General features: G+C 40.9%; 2 protein-coding genes across 2 annotated transcripts; one reads left to right on the top strand and one right to left on the bottom strand.

Moving 5' to 3' along the window:
• Positions 1-1,203: 1,203 nt before the first annotated feature.
• Positions 1,204-4,144, bottom strand: LOC115791552 (uncharacterized). The gene is made up of 2 exons (XM_030745664.1): positions 4,084-4,144; positions 1,204-2,296 (listed from the first exon to the last, which is right to left on the bottom strand). The coding sequence occupies exon 2, from the start codon at positions 2,285-2,287 to the stop codon at positions 1,412-1,414; it is 876 nt and encodes a 291-aa protein (XP_030601524.1). The 5' UTR covers positions 2,288-2,296; positions 4,084-4,144; the 3' UTR covers positions 1,204-1,411.
• A 7,706-nt stretch (positions 4,145-11,850) lies between these two features.
• On the top strand, positions 11,851-13,668 carry LOC115791545 (uncharacterized). The gene is made up of 2 exons (XM_030745656.1): positions 11,851-11,911; positions 12,456-13,668. The coding sequence occupies exon 2, from the start codon at positions 12,465-12,467 to the stop codon at positions 13,341-13,343; it is 879 nt and encodes a 292-aa protein (XP_030601516.1). The 5' UTR covers positions 11,851-11,911; positions 12,456-12,464; the 3' UTR covers positions 13,344-13,668.
• The last annotated feature ends 10,047 nt before the right edge of the window (positions 13,669-23,715 follow it).

Raw genomic sequence — 23,715 nt, 5'->3', positions numbered from 1 at the left:
TATGGATATCTTTGAGAAATGGCTTTCTTCTTGCCACTCTTCCATAAAGGCCAGATTTGTGCAGTGTACGACTGATTGTTGTCCTATGGACAGACTCTCCCATCTCAGCTGTAGATCTCTGCAGTTCATCCAGAGTGATCATGGGCCTCTTGGCTGCATCTCTGATCAGTCTTCTCCTTGTTTGAGATGAAAGTTTAGAGGGACGGCCGGGTCTTGGTAGATCTGCAGTGGTCTGATACTCCTTCCATTTTAATATGATTGCTTGCACAGTGCTCCTTGAGATGTTTAAAGCTTGGGAAATCTTTTTGTATCCAAATCCGGCTTTGAACGTCTCCACAACAGTATCTCGGACCTGCCTGGTGTGTTCTTTGATCTTCATGATGCTCTCTGCGCTTTGAACAGAACCCTGAGACTATCACAGAGCAGGTGCATTTATACGGAGACTTGATTACACACAGGTGGATTCTATTTATCATCATCAGTCATTTGAGACAACATTGGATCATTCAGAGATCCTCACTGAACTTCTGGAGTGAGTTTGCTGCACTGAAAGTAAAGGGGCCGAATAATATTGCACGCCCCACTTTTCAGTTTTTTATTTGTTAAAAAAGTTTGACACATCCAATAAATTTCATTCCACTTCACGATTGTGTCGCACTTGTTGTTGATTCTTCACAAAAAATTAAAATTTTATATCTTTATGTTTGAAGCCTGAAATGTGGCAAAAGGTTGAAAAGTTCAAGGGGGCCAAATACTTTCGCAAGGCAGTGTATATAGGTTACACGACAGGTTCGCAGCTGAAAGATTCGGAATTTCGTGTCATTTTTACGCAACGCATCCGGTGTGAAACGGCCTTTAGGCTGCAAACTCTGCTTACTACAAATTTTTTCTGAAGGCTTTAAAGGACATATAAAGAGAAAGAAGCTTGTTAATTTCTGTCTTCTACAGGCTAAACATGTGATTGCTTTGAACTGGAAGCATACAGAAAAACCAAAGATGGTTCAAACTAATGTGCAACAACTTGGCAGTGGAAAAACTGACTTATATAGCTAAAGAGAAGCTTTAGCTATATGTTTTTTTTCTTCTCTGTTTTCTTTTTTATCTTTTTTTCATGTTTTTTGTTTGTTTAAAGAAAAATTCAATAAAAAATAAGACAGGACACAAAGATATTTCAGATGCTAAAGAGACTTTACTGAAAGAGAAACAATCATCAGAACAAACATTTATAAAATCAAACAGACTGATGGATTGATTGTAGGATCAGAGATGGTTGGTGGAGTCAAACCTCTGAGACCACAGTGATTGAACATCATTTCAGAAAGGAAAGAAAAACTAAACTGATTAAAAAGGAACATCTTTGACTCTGGTTTCTGCTCAGTGAGCATGCTCAGCCCTGTTACCATGACGATTCTCACTGGTAATAAGACAGGTACATGGGAACGCCGTGGTTTCCACTGTTAAGGTTTTTATTGATGACTTTGATCCCGTCTTTCTCATACACCTGCTTAGCTGATGCGTTAATGAGCAGAGTGATGGCCTTGGTGTTGGGGCTGCTGGTGTCGTTTTTGTACCACAGGTATACCTCCTTTCCTTTGGTCCCCTCATTCAGATCACGGTTAACTATTTGATAGCCTTGACTTTGCAAGTTCTTGGATTCATCATCATTGGTAGAGATTGCCATCTTAGTGATGGCCTCTTTTGGATCAGTGGTCTGACGATACCAGATGAAGACAGAAGGCCCTCCTGCTCCTCGGTTGGTGTCTTCATCCACCCGGATGTAGCCCTCATTGAAGTTATCATCATCTCCAGCATATTCATTTGTGGCCTTGATTTCTTGGATGTAGGTTGGTTTCTCTCTCTTCAACCACAGGTGGATCCAGTTTCCACCAGCTCTCCGGTTCAGATCACAGGCCAGTCTCTCCCAGCCCTGTTTATAGATTTTGGGTTCATCTGCTCCCTGTGTAGAGACAAAAAGGTCTGTGATGGGAACGTCATACTTTAAGGATCCTTTGTAGTACCACAGGTAGAGCTGGTCTCCACTTGTTCCTTCATTGAGGTTTTTGTTGATCTTGTGGAACCCTGCATCCATCAGACCCTTGGTCATCTCATTGTTGAAAGAAATCTGAATCCTGGTGATTGCAGTGTTGCCTTTTTTGTACCAAAGATACACAGTGTTTCCCTCAGCTCCTTTGTTCAGATTAACAAAGATTTTTGTAAACCCTTGTCCATGAAGGTCATATTCCTCAGTTTTGTTGAGAGACACTTGGAGTTCAGAGATGTAGGACATTTTGAGTTCCTGCATAGACAGAGTCAGATTACTTATGACTAAACAAAGAAATTTAATCTGATGTTAAAGAGTGAAATCAGGACAGGAAAATAAAATAACATGCTACACATGTGATTAATAATGGTAATTGAGTTTGTAATATCTAATTACTATAGGAATAGTATAATAGTATAATAATAATAGTATAATAACAATAGTAATGAATGAAATTTACAGGTCCTTGTTGCAAAGCGCTCTTAAATGAAAAATGAATAAAGCTCCCCTGATCATGATGAGGTTTATATGAAATAAAAGTAATGTAAACAAAAATGTTCACTCTTTTGTTGGAATAGTTAGAGAATAAGAATGATATTTAAAGAAATTAATATTTAAAGATTCATTCTGATCCTAAAATGATTCAAGCAAGTAGAAAATTCACACAGACTAAACTGAATCTTTATTATTAACTCAGTAGTCTCATCAAATTTAAAGGATTAGGATAATGATAAAATGTCAGGGGACAAGAAGTAGAAAAGGCATTTCCTGCTGTAAATATGAATGCTGAAAGCTGCAATACCTACAAATGTTAAAATACCTGAAACACAATTAATTTCCTGAAAGACTTTAAGCAGCTGAAAGAGAAATCCATTAGAAAAGTAAAACAGCTCAAATTCTCAAGACAATGCTTCAATTTAACTTGATTTGCTGAAATTACCATTTTAAAAAATAGGAAAAAAAAAAACAACCTTGGAGCTGAAACTCATCAAAATAAAGAACAGAATTAAATGCAGTGAAAAATAGACTAGAAAAAAGCTCGAATCTTGAAAAGCTTGAATCCCCAAATTAAAACACACACACACACACACACACACACACACACACACACACACACACACACACACACACACACACACACACACACACACACACACACACACACACACACACACACACGAGTGATACTGGGTTTCTATGCCAAAATTAAATAATGAGGTATTTTAGGAAAAATGTGAAAAAGGCTGGTAATCAAATCTATGACCTTCATAATACAAGATTAAAATTTAACTAAGTACCAGTATTGTTAAAAAACTTTAGATTTCAGTCATAACCTTTTCATGCTGTGAAAATTGACAAAGAAATAGCAGTTTCAATAGTGCCTCAGTTTTTTGGCTTTTGCTCCAAAGAGAGGAGAAAAGTTAACATTGAAATGAATGGCAGATGTGGAGGCTACTCCTGACACTCTCAGGCTCCTAGTTTACATTCTGTAAATCTGTGTTTTGGAAAAGTTTTTTCTTAACAAGCACAACCATAACTACAATTTGAAGCATAAATGTTTTGGTAGTCCAACAGTTGTGGGAGTAAAAAAAACTGAAATAGAAAAACATTTGAAAAGTGAACACAATTCTTCAGTGGGTGACGATGTCACCATTCTACAAAACTTCCATAGAAATTTTAAATAGAAAGTATTTAAATTTCAGAAATATTGAATTTTTTCTCTAGCCCAAATTAAACTGAAGTAGTGAACTCTCAAGTCAGGATAGGTTTGAAGAGGATTTCAGTCATTTCAAATGGCAAAATAAAAACTCGTTAAAAGATAAATATCCTAAAAAATATAGAAAGTTACAAAAAAGAAACGTAATAGCACACTTCTCCAAAAAATGATTTAAAACCAGAATGGTTTTTGTAAAACAAAGCATGTGGAGGAGTTAAAAACCAAAATGCACAGAAGGATATGAATAATGTGAGTGCTTAACAGCAATCACATTAATAGAATAAGAGGTGATATAAAGATGTTGAGTGATGGGTTGGAGACTTACGTGCGTGCAGAGTGTGCTTCACTAGATGAAGTCTTCTGAACAGCAGCTGATCTCAGACACATCTGCCTTTATCTGTATAACACACGTGATTACATTTATTGGAAAAGTGCCACATGTGACTGGTGGTTTTCTGTAGAAAGTTATGGTCACCTGTTTATGATTATAATGAAAAGACTGGATGGTGATTATTGTGATTTATGATGAAAAGAAAAACTAACAAAGATAAGATTAATAAAGAATAATTAGGCTTTTTTAAATTATATTTTTAATATAAAGTTTTGGTTAGTATTATGTGTTGATCATTTCTATCTCGTGAAATGAGTGTGACTGTGGGAAAAGAGGAAATGAAGATTTGTGGAAAGTACATGACAGGCTGGGCAGACACATAGTCAGCATGGTGGTACCACAGCTGATCAGGAGACTTTTGGATTCAATTTCATTTCGTTTTTCAGCTGAACCTCACAGAGTCCTAGAGGGCTGTGAGCAAAATACAACAAGTGTCCGTATATAACAATTAATGCTTGTTCAGTCAGCATAGCGCATTATTTTGTTATCACATTGTTTTTTATGCTTGTTTGTCACTTTGGAATGGCTCTTTGGTGTTTGCACCATTTCATTTCTTTCTCAATTTACATTCCTTTTCTCTTCTCTTTCTGCACCCAGCATTCTTACCACACGGACATACAGCAAACACACACCGTTATACAGGATGCACAGTCATACAGGACGCGTACGCACACACAGACAAGGTCAAACAGGATACCTGCGACAGCGTGCACACACACACACCAAACACAACTTTAGTAAACACAAAACACTTCCCCAGTTAATTCAAACATGAGCACACTGAGGTTTGTTTCATGGGATGTTGGTTAGAGGGAAAAGAGTGAAAATTAATTTCAATTCAATTCAATATATATATATATATTTATATATTGAATATATATATATATTCAATATATATATATATATTGAATATATATATTTATAAAGCACCAAATCACAACAAACAGTCGCCTCAAGGCGCTTTGTATTGTGGGTAAAGACCCTACAATAATACAGAGAAGATCCAACAGTCAAAACGACCCCCTATGAGCAGCACTTGGCGACAGTGGAAAGGAAAAACTCCCTTTAACAGGAAGAAACCTCCAGCAGAACCAGGCTCAGGGAGGGGGGGTCATCTGCTGAGACCGGTTGGGCTGAGGGGAGAGAAAGACATGCTGTGGAAGAGAGCCAGAGATTAATATCAATTAATGATTAAATACAGAGTGGAGTATAAACAAAGTAAATAAGGTGAATGAGAAACAGTGCATTATGTGAACCCCCCAGCAGACTAGGCCTATAGCAGCATAACTAAGGGTGGGTTCAGGGTCACCTGATCCAGCCCTAACTATAAGCTTGATCATAAAGGAAAGTTTTAAGCCTAATCTTAAAAATAGAGAGGGTGTCTGTCTCCTGAATCCAAGCTGGGAGCTGGTTCCACAGAAGAGGCGCCTGAAAGCTGAAGGCTCTGCCTCCCATTCTACTCTTAAGTATCCTAGGAACCACAAGTAAGCCAGCAGTCTGAGAGCGAAGTGCTCTGTTGGGGTGATATGGTACTATGAGGTCTTTGAGATAAGATGGCGCCTGATTATTCAAGACCTTGTAGGTGAGGAGAAGGATTTTAAATTCTATTCTAGATTTAACAGGGAGCCAATGAAGAGAAGCCAATATGGGAGAAATCTGCTCTCTCTTTCTAGTCCCTGTCAGTACTCTAGCTGCAGCATTTTGGATCAGCTGAAGGCTTTTCAGGGAGCTTTTAGGACAGCCTGATAATAATGAATTACAATAATCCAGCCTAGAAGTAATAAATGCATGAATGAGCTTTTCAGCATCAGTCTGAGAAAGGATGTTTCTAATTTTAGAAATATTGCGCAAATGCAAAAAAGCGGTCCTACATATTTGTTTAATATGTGCATTGAAGGACATATCCTGGTCAAAAATGACTCCAAGATTTCTCTCAGTGTTACTGGAGGCCAAAGTAATGCCATCCAGAGTAAGTATCTGGTTAGACACCATGTTTCTAAGATTTGTGGGGCCGAGAACAAGAATTTCAGTTTTATCTGAATTTAGAAGCAGGAAATTAGAGGTCATCCAGGCCTTAATGTCTTTAAGACATTCCTGCAGTTTAATTAATTGATGTGTGTCATCTGGCTTCATTGATAGGTAAAGCTGAGTATCATCTGCATAACAATGAAAATTGATGCAGTGCTTTCTAATAATACTGCCTAAGGGAAGCATGTATAATGTAAATAAAATTGGTCCTAGCACAGAACCCTGTGGAACTCCATAATTAACCTTAGTGTTTGAAGAAGACTCCCCATTTACATGAACAAATTGGAGTCTATGAGATAAATATGATTCAAACCACTGCAGTGCAGTACCTTTAATACCTATAGCAAGCTCTAATCTCTGTAATAAAATGTTATGGTCAACAGTATCAAAAGCTGCACTGAGGTCCAACAGGACAAGAACAGAGATGAGTCCACTGTCAGAGGCTGTAAGAAGATCATTGGTAACCTTCACTAATGCTGTTTCTGTACTGTGATGAATTCTGAAACCTGACTGAAACTCTTCAAATAAACCGTTCCTCTGCAGATGATCAGTTAGCTGTTTTACAACTACTCTTTCAAGAGTCTTTGAGAGAAAAGGACGGTTGGAGATTGGCCTATAATTAGCTAAGACAGCTGGGTCAAGTGATGGCTTTTTAAGCAGAGGTTTAATTACAGCCACCTTGAAGGTCTGTGGTACATAGCCAACCAATAAAGACTGATTGATCATTTTTAAGATTGAAGCATCAATAATTGGAAAGACTTCTTTGAACAGTCTAGTAGGAATGGGATCTAACAAACATGTTGCTGGTTTGGAGGAAGTAACTATTGAAGTTAACTCAGAAAGATCAACTGGAGCAAAAGAGTCTAAACAAATACCAGCAGTGCTGAAAGCAGCCGAACATGAAGAATAATCTTTGAGATGGTTATGAATAATTTTTTCTCTAATGTCTAAAATTTTATTTGTAAAGAAATCCATGAAGTCACTACTAGTTAACGTGAAAGGAATACTCGGCTCTACAGAGCTCTGACTCTTTGTCAGCCTGGCTACAGTGCTGAAAAGAAACCTGGGGTTGTTCTTATTTTCTTCAATTAATGATGAATAGTAAGATGTCCTAGCTTTACGGAGGGCTTTTTTATAGAGCAACAAACTCTTTTTCCAGGCTAAATGAGCATCTTCTAATTTAGTGAGACGCCATTCCCTCTCCAGCTTTCGGGTTATCTGCTTTAAGCTGTGCGTTTGTGAATTATACCACGGAGTCAGGCACTTCTGATTTGAAGCTTTCCTTTTCAGAGGAGCCACAGTATCCAAAGTTATACGCAGTGAGGATGTAAAACTATTGACGAGATAATCGACCTCACTGGGAGCAGAGTTTAGGTAGCTGCTCTGCACTGTGTTGGCACTGAAGAGCATAACAATGAAGGAATTAGATCCTTAAACTTAGTTACAGCACTTTCAGAAAGACTTCTACTGTAATAAAACTTATTCCCCACTGCTGTGTAATCCATTAAAGTAAATGTAAATGTTACTAAGAAATGATCAGACAGGAGGGGGCTTTCAGGGAATACTGTTAGGTCTTCAGTTTCTATGCCATATGTCAGGACAAGATCCAGAGTATGATTAAAGTGGTGGGTGGGCTCCTTTACATTTTGAGAGAAGCCAATTGAATCTAACAATAGATTAAATGCAGTGTTGAGGCTGTCATTCTCAGCATCTACATGGATATTAAAATCACCCACTATAATGATTTTATCTGAACTGAGCACTAAATCAGATAAAAAGTCTGAGAAATCAGACAGAAACTCTGAGTAGGGACCAGGTGGACGATAGATAATAACAAATAAAACAGGTTTTTGATTTTCCCAATTAGGATGGACAAGACTAAGAGTCAGGCTTTCAAAAGAATGAAAACTTTGTCTGGGTCTTTGATTAATTAATAAGCTCGAATTGAAGATTGCAGCTAATCCTCCTCCTCGACCTGTGCTTCGAGCATTCTGACAGTTACTGTGACTCGGGGGTGTTGATTCATTTAAACTAACATATTCATCCTGCTGTAACCAGGTTTCTGTAAGGCAGAATAAATCAATACGTTGATCAATTATTAAATCATTTACTAATAGGGACTTGGAAGAGAGAGACCTAATGTTTAACAATCCACATTTAATTGTTTTATTTTTTGGTGCAGTTGATGAAGCTGTATTATTTATTGTTTTTGAATTTTTATGCTTAAATTGTTTTTTGCTGATTTTAGCTTTGGTTTTTGGTGGTCTGGGAGCAGGCACCGACTCTATGGGGATGGGGTTTTGGGGGGATGGCAGGAGGAGAGAAGCTGCAGAGAGGCGTGTAAGACTGCAACTCTGCTTCCTGACTGCATTTATTACAAGTACCGTTACTGCTAAAGGAGGCCGAGGAGTAACTAAACATGTGACACCCAGAGCAGGAAACTGCAGGAGGGACAGGAGAAGAAGCCATGGTGCTAGTGAGTCGGCTAAGAGCTAAGCTACAAGCTGCGCTAAGCTAGTGAATTTCTAAAAACAAATAAATTCAATAATGTGAATACAGGTGATTCAGCAAAGAGTGTGCTAAATAAAGCAGGTGAAGATTATATTAAAATATGTTGTTATCAGATAGATCAAGCTATACAGATTAAACAGCTAACAGACAGCAAAACACGACTGTGCTGCGAAACAGGAACAGGGAGTGATACAATACACCAAGGCAAATTCTAAATATACAAATGTTTGAGTGAAGATGTCTGTAATTCACAGTATGAATTTCGACATATTTTCCATTGAAAATCACCTAAATTGGTGATCATAGGCTTCTATAACAGATCAGCAAACCGTGTCAGAGTCCACCTGAATTCTCCATTAAAAGAACGAATAAAGTGCCATTCCATCAATAGGTTCAATTTTTACTGCATGATTATTTAAACAGTGAAACTGAACTGTCACAAACTACAGAAAAAAGCAGATTTTATTAAATAAAAACTGACCTGAAGTCAGCTCCACCTGGGGTCTGCTGCTCTCAGTCTCTAACACACAGGTCGGTCAGTAAACTCAGTCTGAGATGTTTCTCAACAGTTTTATCTTCACTTTCTGTCTCCTGCAGTTTGTCCGTCAGGCTGAATAATTAGATTTTATAAATCAGATGTGAAATTAGGATTCAGCTTCATCTGATGGAGATTCAAGTTGTGTAAATGATGACAGCAGATATTATAAAGAAATTATATATTTGATAACAAACTTTTATTCTGTCTGTGATGATGTCAGAGTGGGTCAGGCTGATTAAAGTGACGCGTCATGCTCCACACTGACACGTGCGATCCTCCATCATTGGATTAAAATGGAAGCTCCTCCCTTTATTTACCCGTTGCCATGGTGAATCCTGGTATCAGAGCTCCATAGATGATGGCTTTCTTTCCTTATTCACGCACTCGCTAAATCAGGGTGATCATACTCAGAATTTCCTGAGCTAACCCTGATCAGCTGTTCTGCAACAGGAAACTCAGAGTTGCAGATCTCAGAGTTGGTCAACTCGGAGTTTTTAGACTCAGTTTGTTGAACCTGCTTCCTGGAATAGGGCCCTGATCATGACAGCAATTTTAGTCTCCGTAGCAACAGGTTGCGATGAACTACACACACCGTTCCCTTCTTAGACACAGATGTAAATGTTTCGGCAAAACCTTTAAGGATAAGATAAACATATTCTTCTCCGAGACCGAAGGTCATAAATAAGATAAACATATCTCCTAAAAGGCCTGAAGTTAGTCTGGCGACCACTGGTCTTCCATCTGTCGCGCTGTCTAATTAATGCATTCATTTAATTGTCTATTATTTCCGTCAGCCACTATTTAGTTATTTTAATTCAAACACTATTTTGATCATTTTAATTTGACTACTGATTATACATTACAAGTATTAATTTATTATTTAATCAACTACTATTTAGGTAAGGTAAGGTAAAGTTTATTTATAAAGTGCCTTTCACAGACAAAAAAGTCACAAAGCGCTGTACAAAACAATCAATATAAAAACAAATTACACTTTTGCATTAAAAGAGAAACAGCAATAAGACAACAGATTAAAAAGACAACACAATGAGAGTAATTAACAAAAACCTTGGTTGAACAAAAAAGTTAGAGTCAGCTAGGCGGAGCTCAAGGGATAAGTTGTTCCAGAGCTCGGGGGCTATAGCTTGAAACGAGCTGTCGCCTCTAGTCCTTAATCTTGTGCGTGGGGTAACTAAGAGATTTTCATCTTCTGATCGAAGGCACCGTGTAGGGATGTATTTAACTAGTAACTGTGATAAATAGTCAGGGGTTTGTCCATTTAAAGCTCTATATGTAAGCAGAAGGATCTTAAATTGAATTCTAAAAGTAACCGGAAGGCAATGTAAAGAGAACAGAATAGGAGTAATGTGTGTTCCTTTGCTAGAGCGAGTTAAGAGTCTAGCAGCTGCATTTTGTATCACTTGAAGCCAGGATACAGATGATTTATTTAAGCCGGTAAAGAGAGCATTACAGTAGTCTAAGTGTGATGACACAAATGGATGGACAACATTTTCCAGATCAGAGGGGGAAACTAGGGTTCTTAGTTTAGAAATATTCCGAAGATGAAAAAAACAGGAACGTGCAATAGATCTTACATATGAGTCAAATTCCAAGGAGGACTCAAATAATACTCTGAGATTAAGGAACTGCAGTCTTTGCAGGTGAACAAAAGGAAGCAGTCGCCTGGGTGATACTAGGATAAATATCAGGAGGAGCTATGATCAAAGTCTTGGTCTTATCGGGATTTAATACAAGAGAGTTGCTAGAGAGCCAAGCACTGATCTGGCTATTTAGAGCTTTGAGTCAACTGTTAATTATTAATTTAATTCAATTAAATTAATCTAATCATCTGATTTATTCACTTAATTAATCATTGGATGACCATTTTACTCTATAATACTTTAGAGTAAAATATAATATAATATACTATAATTTTGTTCATAAGGTAAAAAGAGTAAAACTAAGACCCAACAAAAACTAAAGAAGGCAACCTCTGCCTTGTTGTCTACTTAAGTATAACATAGAGTAAATTAACTTAGATACCTTCCACCACTAAAAAGAAATATTTCCAGGTGCATATGTTTTCTAATTTAAACAAGCTCAAATAATCTGTGGTGATCAGCTTTTTCAACCAAAATTTTAAACTTACTGGTAACTTACTTAAAGTGAGTTAATATGAAATACTGACTTAATATGAAAACGTAATATTAGTTTGTCAGTATTTCAACTGAGAATTAATCAATAATCCTCTACAATTCTGTGAAAAATGAAATGAAAGTCTCCTGATCAGCTGTGGTACCACCGTGCTGACTATGTGTCTGCCCAGCCTGTCATGTACATTCCACACATCTTCATTTCCTCTTTTCCCACAGTCACACTCATTTCACAAGATAGAAATGATCAACATGTAAAACACATGATAATAAATATAGGATATCTTAATAATTCTTTATTTACCTCATCCTTGCTAATTTTCCCTTTTCATCATAACTCACAATAATCACCATCCAGTCTTTCCATTATAATCCCAAACAGGTGACCATAACTTTCTACAGAAAACCACCAGTCACATGTGGTACTTTTCCAATAAATGAAATCACGTGTGTTATACAGATAAAGGCAGATGTGTCTGAGATCAGCTGCCGTCCAGAAGACTTCATCTAGCGAAGCACACTCTGCAGGCACGTAAGTCTCCAATCCATCACTCAGCATCTTTATTTCATTGATATAATTCTTGTTAAAATTTATTGTGATCTAATCCTTTAAACTTTAAACTTGATCAGATTGCTGAGGTACAATACGATTTTTTCCAGAGATCCAGTTTAGTATGTTTGAATTTTCCTCTTGCTTGAATGATTTTAGGCTCAGAATATAGCTTTAACGATTGATTTCTCTAATTATTCTAACACAAATTTGAACATTATTTGCATTACTTTTATTTCACATAAACCTCGTAATAAATAGAATAGAATAGAATAGAATGCCTTTATTTTTATCATACCAAATGTACCATGAGATTGGACCTCTGAATTGCACTGCTATTGTTATTATTATATATGTTATTATTACTATTACATGTTATAATTATATAATTAGATATTACAAACTCAATTACCATTATTAATCACATGTGTAGCATGTTATTTTATTTTCCTGTCCTGATTTCACTCTTTAACATCAGATTAAATTTCTTTGTTTAATCAAAAAAATCTGACTCTGTTTAATGCAGGAACTCAAAATGTCCTACATCTCTGAACTCCAAGTGTCTGTGAAGCAAGATGAGGAATATGCGTTCCATCAGCAAGGCTTCAAAAAAATCTTTGTTAATTTGAATGAAGGGGCCAAGGGAAATGCTGTCTACCTTTGGTACAAAAAAGGCATCAATGGAATCACCAGGATTCAGATTTCTTTCAACGATAAGATGGCCATTAAGCTGAGCGAAGCAGGGTTTGCAAAAATCAACAAAAACCTCAATGAGGGAGCCGGTGGAAACCCCATCTACCTGTGGTACTACAGAATGTTCCCACAAGGCAGCATTCCCATCACAGACCTTTTTGTCTCTACACAGGGAGCAGATGAACCCAAAATCTATAAAGAGGGATGGGAGAGACTGGCCTGTGATCTGAACCGGGGGGCTGGTGGAAACTGGATCCACCTGTGGTTGAAGAGAGAGAAACCAACCTACATCCAAGACATCATTGCCAATGCTAACTATGAAGGAGATCGAGTCTACTTCCATAATGGCTACATCCGGGTGGATGAAGACACCAACCGAGGAGCAGGAGGGCCTTCTGTCTTCATCTGGTATCGTCAGACCACCAATCCAAAAGAGGCCATCACTAAGATGGCAATCTCTACCAATGATGATGAATCCAAGAGCTTGCAAAGTCAAGGCTATGAAATCGTTAACCATGATCTGAATGAGGGGACCAAAGGAAAGGAGGTATACCTGTGGTACAAAAAAGACACCAGCAGCACCACCTACATCAAGGCCATCACTCTGCTCATTGACCCAGCAGCTAAGGAGGCATATGAGAAAAATGGGATCCCAGTCATGAAAGAAAATCTTAACAATGGAAACCACGGCGTTCCCATGTACCTGTCGTATTACCAGTGAGAGTCGTCATGGTAACAGGGCTGAGCATGCTCACTGAGCAGAAACCAGAGTCAAAGATGTTCCTTTTTAATCAGTTTAGTTTTTCTTTCCTTTCTGAAATGATGTTCAATCACTGTGGTCTCAGAGGTTTGACTCCACCAACCATCTCTGATCCTACAATCAATCCATCAGTCTGTTTGATTTTATAAATGTTTGTTCTGATGATTGTTTCTCTTTCAGTAAAGTCTCTTTAGCATCTGAAATATCTTTGTGTCATGTGTCAAAACTTCATCTGATGGTTGTTAGCAGAATCTGAAGAATTCCAATAAAAAGTGGAGTAAAGTGAGAGAAGAAAGCTGACAATAACCACCCTGGAAGAAATCTTTGAAACTGTGTCACATCTGCCACATTTCATAGTAATAATAAAAATAAATCCTTCATTTCAAGTAAATCTGTATAAATCTTTTATCCACAAATTGTAAGAGAATCCTCAAATTGTGAGTATGTCTTTCGTGGGGCCACAAAGATTCATAAACATAATCAATAACATCAACTACAAAAATTAGCCAATGTGGAATATGTCAAAGCATCATATTCTAAAATCATGTACACGATTTTGTAACTCCAATACATTAGAGGAACATATGGGGGCAGTATTGCCTCCATTGTGTCATGGTCCTGGACTGTGTGCCCAGCATTTTGTGTTTAGTTTTGTTTAGGTTCTGTTTTCCAGATTTCTCCGCTATGTTCCCAGTTTGTTTTGGTTTTTATTCATCTTAGTTCCTCTCTTTATTAGTCATTGCTATTAACACCTTGATTCCCATTGTTCCTGTCTCTCCTGTGTGTCTGGCTGGCTGGCCCTCTGTCACACCCCTGGTTTGATGTGTTTTGTTGTGTTATTTCCTGTGGAGTGTGTCAAATCTATGTTTCTGTCTTTGTCTAGTTGTTTCCTGTTTTACTTTGACAGTCTTTCGTCCCAGGTACTTTCTGTTTAGTTTTGCTTCCCCTTGTCTCATCTGTGTAAATAGTCTCAATGTGCCCTCACCTGTTGCCTGTTCCCTAATAATCCCTCTGTGTATTTATGCTCTCAGGCTTCCCCTTGACTCTTGTCAGATTGTCGTTTCCATGGCTGTGTTCTGCTCTCTGGGTCTCCATTTCCCTAGTGCTGTGGTCGGCAACCTACGGCTCTTCCATCCTTGTGCTGTGGCTCTGTGTGGCTTGAGGAAGTAAATTTTAAGTATCTAGTTGAAGTGGATTTTAATTGTTAGTTCGTTTTCTGTTGGAGCTCTAATTTGGAACATTATTTTTATCTTGAAATATTAAAATAAAATAATTTAAATTTTTTTTTGCTGTTGTTATTTGTTTCTCAATATATGTGTCAGACACTTCTAGTAGAATTTGCGGCTCTCACACTGCACGAAAAGAGGGATTTTTTGACCCCGTATACTAACGCGAACGCCGCACAGACAGCTATTGACAGCTTACGGGGCAGCACATTTGCATTCGCCTGAGTCGGATATTGTCATTTATGTATCCACACAAGCAGCTGCGGGTAAAGGTGTGGGGGAGCTGGCTGGCGGGAGGTGTTAACAACTCTACTTAACATATGAAAGCAGTAGTGGTGGGTGGATCAATCCAAAATATCTTGGTTGTCTCCTGTAAGTTCAGTTCATTGCTCCTTTTCATCAGAGCGCAGATATGTCTGCGCAAACACTGCTCCTCTCATGCAGGTACTCTTTGCTCCGCCCCCTCCTCCCTGCACTGCTGTGATTAGTTTTCTTCGGTCACGTGACTCAGCAGCACTGAGCAGTCATGTAGGCTCCAGTGACTGAGAGTTTGTACTTTACAGTGATTGATTTAATGAAAACAATGTAAACAGTGATGGATTTTTGGAGGAAATTCTCTTCTGTGCGAACACCATGGACTTATTTAAAGACGTGAAAGAGCACAAAAAAGAAAAAGCTTTGTTCCCGAGGAGCAGGAGGAAGGGTATCCCTCAGACAGACCCAGACCCCAACCCAGTGACAGAGCCTAGGGATTATAGGGATTATTTTCTGATTATTTTCTGTGGAAGAGTCACGTGATGCATGAAACGCTGCTATCCATGGGTGCCCAAACTCCCGGTCCATGGGCGACTTCCGACCCTGCCCCTAATTCCGGTCAGCAAATTGATGTCAAAAATAACATACAATTTGGCACTTCAACTTACTTTTTTGACATTTCACTTAACCCTCTTTTTTTTTTTTTTTTTTTTTTTTTTTTTTTTAGCCTGTCATGTCTGGTAGATCTTGCAAGCAGAACTGTGATCTGAATGCGTTGTTGTGCCAAACATATTTGCTATTTCAAGATGAGCTCTATAGGTTCTCAATAGGCTCTTCTTGTTGATGTTTTAACCCTTTATTTTATTTATCTGAGTTATTTTTCCACATACTATGTAACAGCCAGAGCTGATAGGCTGAATAAGAGGAAAATAAAGAGAAGAAAAAGGGAGTGAGAAAGGGAGCAAAAAAAAAAAAGGGGAAAGAGCACAAGTCTATTAATCAGATACTTCATCACTTTAACATATAAAAAAATACTATCAATACTTGCAAAAATAAATTTGTGTGTGAAAAACAAAACTAACAAAGCATGTTACGCACACCAACAATTTTGTTGAGTTGTGATTGAGTGGGCGTTTGTGTCTGTGTCATGTTTGTGTCTGTGTCATGGAACGTACTTACCAATGAGGGCAAAACGCTGCAGCTCCACCCATCAGAAGCCAGAGGCAGGTACGGAAAGCCCCCGGAACCCCAGGCCCCCAGCAGCCCACCAAGAGCCAGGAAGCCCCCCGGCCACTCAGTCCAAAGACAACCGCACCCCCACCCCCGCAGACGGGCGAGGGTGGTCTCAGACGGAGCCCCCCCAGGCGAGGAGCGAGGGCTCCAGGGAACCCAAGGCGATGAGAAGCCAGCCCCCCCCCAGCGGCCAGCCCCCTGCACTGGCCGGCGGCAGGGCTCCCGGGCCCACGGCACCCAAGGACCGCCCGACCCTCCACAGAGCCCCCCCCCACGCCGAAGAAGCCAACGCAGCCCCGCACCGCACCCCCAAGGGGGGCAGGCCAGCACCCACGCCAGAACACCCAGCCCCACCCAGGAACCCCGAGGTACCCCCATCCCAGGGGGGTAGGGGGGAGGAGGCAACCAGCAAGGAGCGGCCAGGAGGCAAGGCACAAGGCCCAGACCCAGGTCCAGCCATACATACAAACACACCCAGACACCCGTGTACACATTTATACACAGATACTCATACATGCCCATACATACTTACCCACACACAGATATGCCATACATACACATTCACTCACCCACCCATACTCACGGAGACGGTGACAAATACACAAAGACACACATTCATCCATAGCTACCCCCCCTCTGAAGGCGGGGCAAGTGGAAACCACCCCAGGGCCAACAGCGACCCCAGGACGCCGCCACCCCGGTCCCCAAGGAACCGCCCGACCCCTACCCCGGGCGAGACGCAAGAAATCGGGGTGTAAGATGACCCATCCACCCCTCCTCCTCCCCAACTTGTAGGTCTATGTGTTAATGTTTGTGAGTGAATGAGGTGTATAGGGTGCAGTTAAAATTGAGGGGACAGTTATGCCACAAGCGCCAACTGTTGGTCGTCAGTGCCTGCCCACACTGCCCCCCCAAAACCCTCCATGTCTAAAGTGCAAATAAAATTTGGAGACAGACAGTGACGAGGATCCGAGTGGGGCCACCTCAGCGGCCCATCTCATCAACCTCTGAGTAACATGCCTGCCCCAAAGGTCCTATGTGTATCAGGTTGTAAGTGTGTATGTGTTGTGAGTTATAATGACTAAAGTGCAATTAAAACGGAGAGGCAAGTGGTGGTGCAGCTCTCCACGTGGCCTCTCCATCCTACATCTGTGAGTGATGTGTATTCTGTGTGTGTGTGTGTTTGTGTATGGGGAGGGGGAGGGGGGGGGGCATATGACCAGGAAGAATCCTGGAAGAAGAGAGCCAGCTGTCCGCTGGCTCAATAGGCACCCCGACCTCCCACACCCCAGCACAGGGCAGGGGGAGGTGAGCCCGGGGCCGCGGTGACAGCATCCCGGAGCACTGCAGCACCCGAGGTTGGCGCCCTCGCCCCCACCGCAGAGGGCGGCCCGCTCCTCCTAGATGCCCATTCACTCAACAATAGACACAAACAGGCGACAGGACATACTGGCCTGGGCATGGAAATGCAGTGCCCAGTCCCCCCCAACCACCCCACCGCGGCCCCATCCCCCACCCCACCCCCCTGCAATGCAGGCACCCCAGGGCCCCAAAAGCGTAGCCCGGACATCCCGACGTCAGGCCAACCCACCCCACCCGGCGGCGCGGCCGGGACAGCAGAGGCCCCCCCCGCGCCAGGGGGGGCCCCAGACCCCAGCCCCCAAGCCATACAGGGAAGACCAGCCAACCGACCGAGGGCCGGCACCACCCCCCCAAGCACCCCGCCCACACCCCAGGACCGAAGGCAGCACCATCCAAGCCCCCACCACCATCAACCAGGACAGGCACACAGACATCACCAGAAGGTCGCCCCAGGACCCCAGCCTCAGGAGGCTACCAGCTACCCAGGCCCCCGGAGTCCCCCCCCACCCCCCCACAAAGCACATCAGGAGCAGAGCCCGCAGCCCACCACCCCCACTAAGTAATGGAGCTGAGCAGTGGGAACCAAAGAGAGTCAAATTCCTCCAATTTGTTTTTAGAAGAAGCAGACATTCTCTCTAAACTAACATGATCTACTAATAAATTTCTGTACTGAGTAATACATAGTTTATTTTTTGTCTTCCAGTTCATGAGGATCATCTTCTTAGCGATGCACAAGGCAGTAAGAACTATGTGTGATATATTTAACTCCATAATTAATTCACTGACATCACCTAAGATGCATAGTCTGGGGGAAGTTGGGATATGACAGCTAAACCATGTGGATAGATCTTCACAAATCCTCTGCCAAAATCTCTGAACTGGTACACAAGACCACAGAGCGTGTAGATGATTATCCTCTGAATTGCTTGTACAGTGGGTGCATATGTTTGAGTGTGTAAGGCCCATTTGGAACATCCTTTGTCCAGTGTAGTATGTTCTATGGAGAATCTTATATTGTACAAGTTGTATTTGGGGTCTTTTAGTCATTTTGAAGATATTTAAACATATTTCTGTCCATAAATTTTGATCCAGGTTGACAGAAAGATCACGCTCCCATTTTGTAATTGGGAGGGAAACTGAATCATCAGTTTTTATTAATAATTTATATAATTTTGATAACAATTTTGGGGTACAGAGGTTAAGAAATTCTGTTACCCAAGTAGGCATTTCTAGATTCAATTGATTAAGGTTAAATCTTCCCTGTAGGACGGACTTAACTTGTTGATATTCCAGAAATCTACCGTTGCCAATTCTATATTTTGATATAAGTTCTTGGAACGTGATAAAATTTCCATCTTGGATAATATGTTCTAAGTTATTTATACCCTTATCACGCCATAACGGAAAATTCAGCATTTTCTTTTTCTGACAAATATCTGGATTGTTCCAAATGGGTGTTAGTTTACAGGGGATGAGTGAAGACTTAGTTATCTTTAAAAATTCCCACCAGGCTGTCAGAGAGGTATTTATACTAAGGACTTTATAGCAGTTATGATGTTTAATACTGGAACTAATGAAAGGTAAATCTGAGATTTTTATTTTTCCACAAAACGCCTGTTCTAGATCCAGCCATGGGTTGTCTAATGAATTGGATTTGATCCACTTTGAAATATACTGCAATCTACTGCTTAAGAAATAGTAATAAAAGTTTGGTAATTCTAGACCTCCACTGTGTTTTGGCTTTTGTAAAGTTTTTAAGCTTATTCTTGACGGTTTGTTTTTCCATAAAAATTTTGAGATGTTTGAATCTAGTGACTTAAACCAAGGAATAGAAGGTTTATTAGGGATCAATGAAAATAGATAATTAATTTTTGGTAAAACCATCATTTTAATGGCAGCAACTCTCCCCATGAGTGATATAGGTAAACTGTTCCAACGTGTGAGATCATCCTCTATTGTTTTTAATAAGGGGATATGATTTAATCGTACCAAGTCTGAGAGCCTGGCGGAAAAATTTATGCCTAAATATCTAATATTTCCTGACTTTATTGGGGTCCTAGAGGTTCTCTGGAAATTACAATTCAGAGGCAAAACTGTTGATTTACTCCAATTGATAGAGTAATCAGATATAGATGAGAACTTATCTATCAGTGTGATAGTCTTCAAAAGAGAGCCTTGTGAATTCCCAAGGAAAAGTAATACATCATCAGCATAAAGGCTAAGTTTATGGTCCATATTTTCAGTTTGAATCCCTTTAATATTTGCATTTTGACGGATTGCTGCTGCTAGCGGCTCAATGAAAATTACAAAAAGAGAGGGAGAGAGTGGGCAGCCCTGCCTAGTGCCCCTCTGCAGACTGAAACTTTGTGAAATGAGATCATTTGTCCTAACACGCGCATTCGGAGAGCTGTGTAGTGTTCTGATCCAGTTTATAAAGGATGAACCGAATCCAAATTTTTGCAGAACTGCTAGTAAGAATTTCCAATTTACCCGATCAAATGCCTTCTCTGCATCTAAAGACACGATTGTCGTCTCTAATTTGTTAATAGAACAATAGTCTATTATATTTATCAGTCGACGTGTATTATTGGCTGAGTGCCGACCCTTGATAAAGCCTGTTTGATCTGGATGTACAATAAATGGAGTAATACTTTCTAATCTTTTGGCAAGGGCTTTGCAAATTATTTTAAGATCTACATTAATGAGAGAGATTGGCCTGTAGCTGGATGGGAGTGTGGGGTCTTTGCCTGGTTTAAGAAGCAGGCTAATGTTAGCAGAGTTTAAGGTTGGAGATACGATGTGGTCATTCTGAATCTGAGTTACCATTCTGAAAAAAATGGGAGCTAGCTCAGACCAAAATTCTTTATAAAACTCGGCTGGAAAACCATCTGGGCCTGGGGCTTTATTATTTGGGAGATGCTGTAGGGCTTCACTAAGTTCACACAATGAAAGAGGTAAATCCAGAGCTGCAGCCTGGCTGTCATTTAGTTTTGGTAGATTTATATTATTAAGAAATTCTTCAATTTCAGTATCAGATGGATTAATCTGTGGTGAATATAAGGCTTCATAGAAGTCTTTGAAAGAGTTATTTATTTGTTGTGGGTCATGAGTAATAATACCAGTCGAGTCTTTAATAGAAAAAATAGCTGTTTTTTTTTATTCAGTTTTAATTGCTTGGCCAGGAATTTTCCAGATTTATTTCCATGCTCAAAGTTTTCCAAACACAGCCTCTGCAACATAAATTGTGTCCTTTTATCAATTATTTCATTTAGCTCCAGTTTCAGTTTCCTCAGGCTGATAATTGTATGTTCTTGTGGTGAAGCGGCATAGGCAGTTTCTAAAGATTTAATTTTTTGTTCTAATTCTAACACAAGTGCTTTTTCTTTATTTTTCCTATGCGAGCAGTAAGATATTATTTTGCCCCGCATTACTGCCTTTCCTGCTTCCCAAAGAACACATGGTGATATTCCTGGAATATCATTATATTCTAAGTATGCTGACCATTCCTTTTTGAAATAATTAATAAAATCTTCTTCTTTAAGTAATGATGTATTAAATCTCCAGTTCCTGATTGGTGGTGTGACTCTTTTCTGTGTCAGAGACATAGACACCGGTGCATGATCGCTAATAGTGATAGGGTGAATCTGAGTGTCTGTGATATCCATCATTATGGAGCTGCTAACTAAAAAGTAATCTAAGCGGGAATGAGATTTGTGTACTGGTGAGAAATAACTATAATCTCTCAAAGTAGGGTGATGTGAACGCCAAGCATCGCAAAGTCCAAAATCCTTCATGTACTGTTTAAGAATGTCTGCAGACTGCCAGTTCCTCTGACTCGCTGCTGTACTGAGCCTGTCAATATCTGCATTAAGTACCAGGTTGAAGTCTCCTCCTATTACAAGTGTGGTGTCAGAGTGATCTGAGAGTGAAGTGAACAAAGCATGAAAGAAGGAGGGGTCATCAACATTTGGTCCATATATACTAGCAATACATAAATCTGTATTCTGTATAGATAAATTAAGTATTATAAATCTACCTTCAGGGTCTATTGTACTGTTGCTAATGTTAAAGTTTATCTTCTTGTTAATCAATATAGCTACACCTCTTTGTTTGGAGTTATAGCAGGCTGAGTACGTGTGAGGGAACTGTGGAGAGGAAAGAGTGAGCACAGATGTTTTGGACACATGTGTCTCCTGTAGAAAAACAACATCTGCTTTTAAGTCTTTTAACCGATTAAAAATTTTTAGTCTCTTTTCCCTCGAACCAGCCCCGTGCACATTCCATGAGACAAATCTGAGTGTGCTCATATTTAAACTAACTGATGGACTGTTGTGTGCTCACTAAAGATGTGTGTGTGTGTGTACATATGTTCTGTATGTTGGCGTGTGCCCTTTATATTGATGTGTGCGTGTGTATGTGCGCTGTATGTTGGTGTGTGTGCATCTGCGCTGTATGTTAGTGTAGTAAACTGTAGCATTGTAAGTGACGTAAACATATTGCTGAGTGCAGAAAGAAAAAAGACGTGTAAAAAGTGACCTAAGTGACATAAGAATGAAATTAGATGAGGGGAAAACAAAACAGAACAAACAAACAAACAAACGATCACGGTACTATGCTGACTCGTCGGTCAGCAGCCGACCTCACCGGTCGGATGGCGCCGGTGAGGTCAGCAGCCGTCGTACCTGCTCCTACGCTTTGTTTGTATATATTAGGTTTAGCTCTAATTTTTGACTTTATAATTCCGCCTGCTCTGTGTCATATCACGTATGACAGACAGACTCTTTTTAATATCAGAATACAGCACTCTGGCTGTATTCTGACACCTTTTTCTCCCGACCCGACTTGGCCTCGGGAGATACTGCGTTTCCAGTGGGCCAGCTCAAACAAAGGACGGACCAGGTCACGGACAAGGCACCGAGGGAAAAGAGCCGGCGTAAGAGAGAGGCTGAGGCGCAGAGCACACCAAACGCCACTGCCGAGCATCCTGTTGGCTAATGTCCAGTCACTGGATAACAAGCTGGACGAACTCAGGGCCAGGATACAGTTTCAGAGGGACATAAGGGACTGCAACATCATCTGTCTCACGGAGACATGGCTGACCCCCCTCATACCGGACCACGCCGTACAGCCGTCGGAGTTCTTCAGTGTTCATCGCACGGACAGAACGAGTGAGTCTGGAAAATCAAGAGGAGGAGGTGTGTGCCTAATGATTAATAACAACTGGTGTGACAGTAGGAATGTTGTCCTTCTGAAACAATCATGTTCACCTAACCTGGAGCTCCTAACCCTGAAATGCCGTCCCCACTACCTGCCCCGCGAGTTCACTTCGGTCATCTTCAGCGCCGTCTATATTCCACCTCAGGCGGACACAAACACTGCACTATCCGAGCTACATGAGGCGATTTCCACCTATCAGGCTAACCAGCGTGATGCGGCTCTCATCGTAGCCGGGGACTTTAACAGTGCAAACTTGAAAAAGGTGATACCGGAATTGATTCAACACATCGACTGCCCCACCAGAGGAGAGAGGACCCTAGACCACTGCTATTCTCCATTCAAAGATGGCTACAAAGCAAAGCCTCTTCCGCCTTTTGGGAAGTCTGACCACACCTCTGTCTTTCTCATGCCGAAATACAAACAACGGCTCAGGCAGGAACCCCCTGCTGTGAGAGAAGTGACACGGTGGTCTGATCAAACAGAGGCCGCTCTGCAGGGTGCGTTGGATTCAACCGACTGGGACATGTTTCGCAGCAGCGCGGGCGGAGACATCGAGGAGTTTACGGAAACTGTTGTGGGATTTATTGGGAAAGTTGTTGAAGACACTTCACTTAGGAGGACCATCAGGACTTTTCCCAACCAGAAGCCGTGGGTGGATAAATCTGTCCGCGACGCCCTGAGGTCCCGCACCGTTGCCTACAACTCCGGCCTCGCCTCTGGGAACATGGAGGACTACAAGGTTGCATCATACAACGTCCGCAGAGCGGTGAAAGAGGCTAAACATCGCTACGGCCGGAGACTGGAACAGCAACTACAACAGTCTGACCCCAGGGGACTGTGGCAGGGACTACGCACCATCACGGACTACAAAGCACCACACACACACCCGGTGAGTGCCGACGCTTCTCTGGCTGATGAACTCAACATCTTCTTTGCGCGCTTTGAGTCGGGAAGCCGACAGCCCGCTGCGCTCCCGGCCGGAGGGACGGAGACACTCACTGTGACGGAGCGCGACGTGAGGAGGGCGTTTAGACGTGTAA

The sequence above is a fragment of the Archocentrus centrarchus genome, chromosome 2, assembly GCF_007364275.1.
Source record: "Archocentrus centrarchus isolate MPI-CPG fArcCen1 chromosome 2, fArcCen1, whole genome shotgun sequence".
NCBI lineage: Eukaryota > Metazoa > Chordata > Actinopteri > Cichliformes > Cichlidae > Archocentrus > Archocentrus centrarchus.
The sequence above is the reverse complement of the archived record's forward strand: the minus strand, read 5'-3'. Positions and strand labels throughout refer to the sequence as shown.

Coding starts and splice junctions, on each gene's coding strand:
- LOC115791552 (XM_030745664.1), bottom strand. CDS start 2,287: ATGTCCTACATCTCTGAACTCCAAGTGTCTCTCAACAAAACTGAGGAA.
- LOC115791545 (XM_030745656.1), top strand. CDS start 12,465: ATGTCCTACATCTCTGAACTCCAAGTGTCTGTGAAGCAAGATGAGGAA.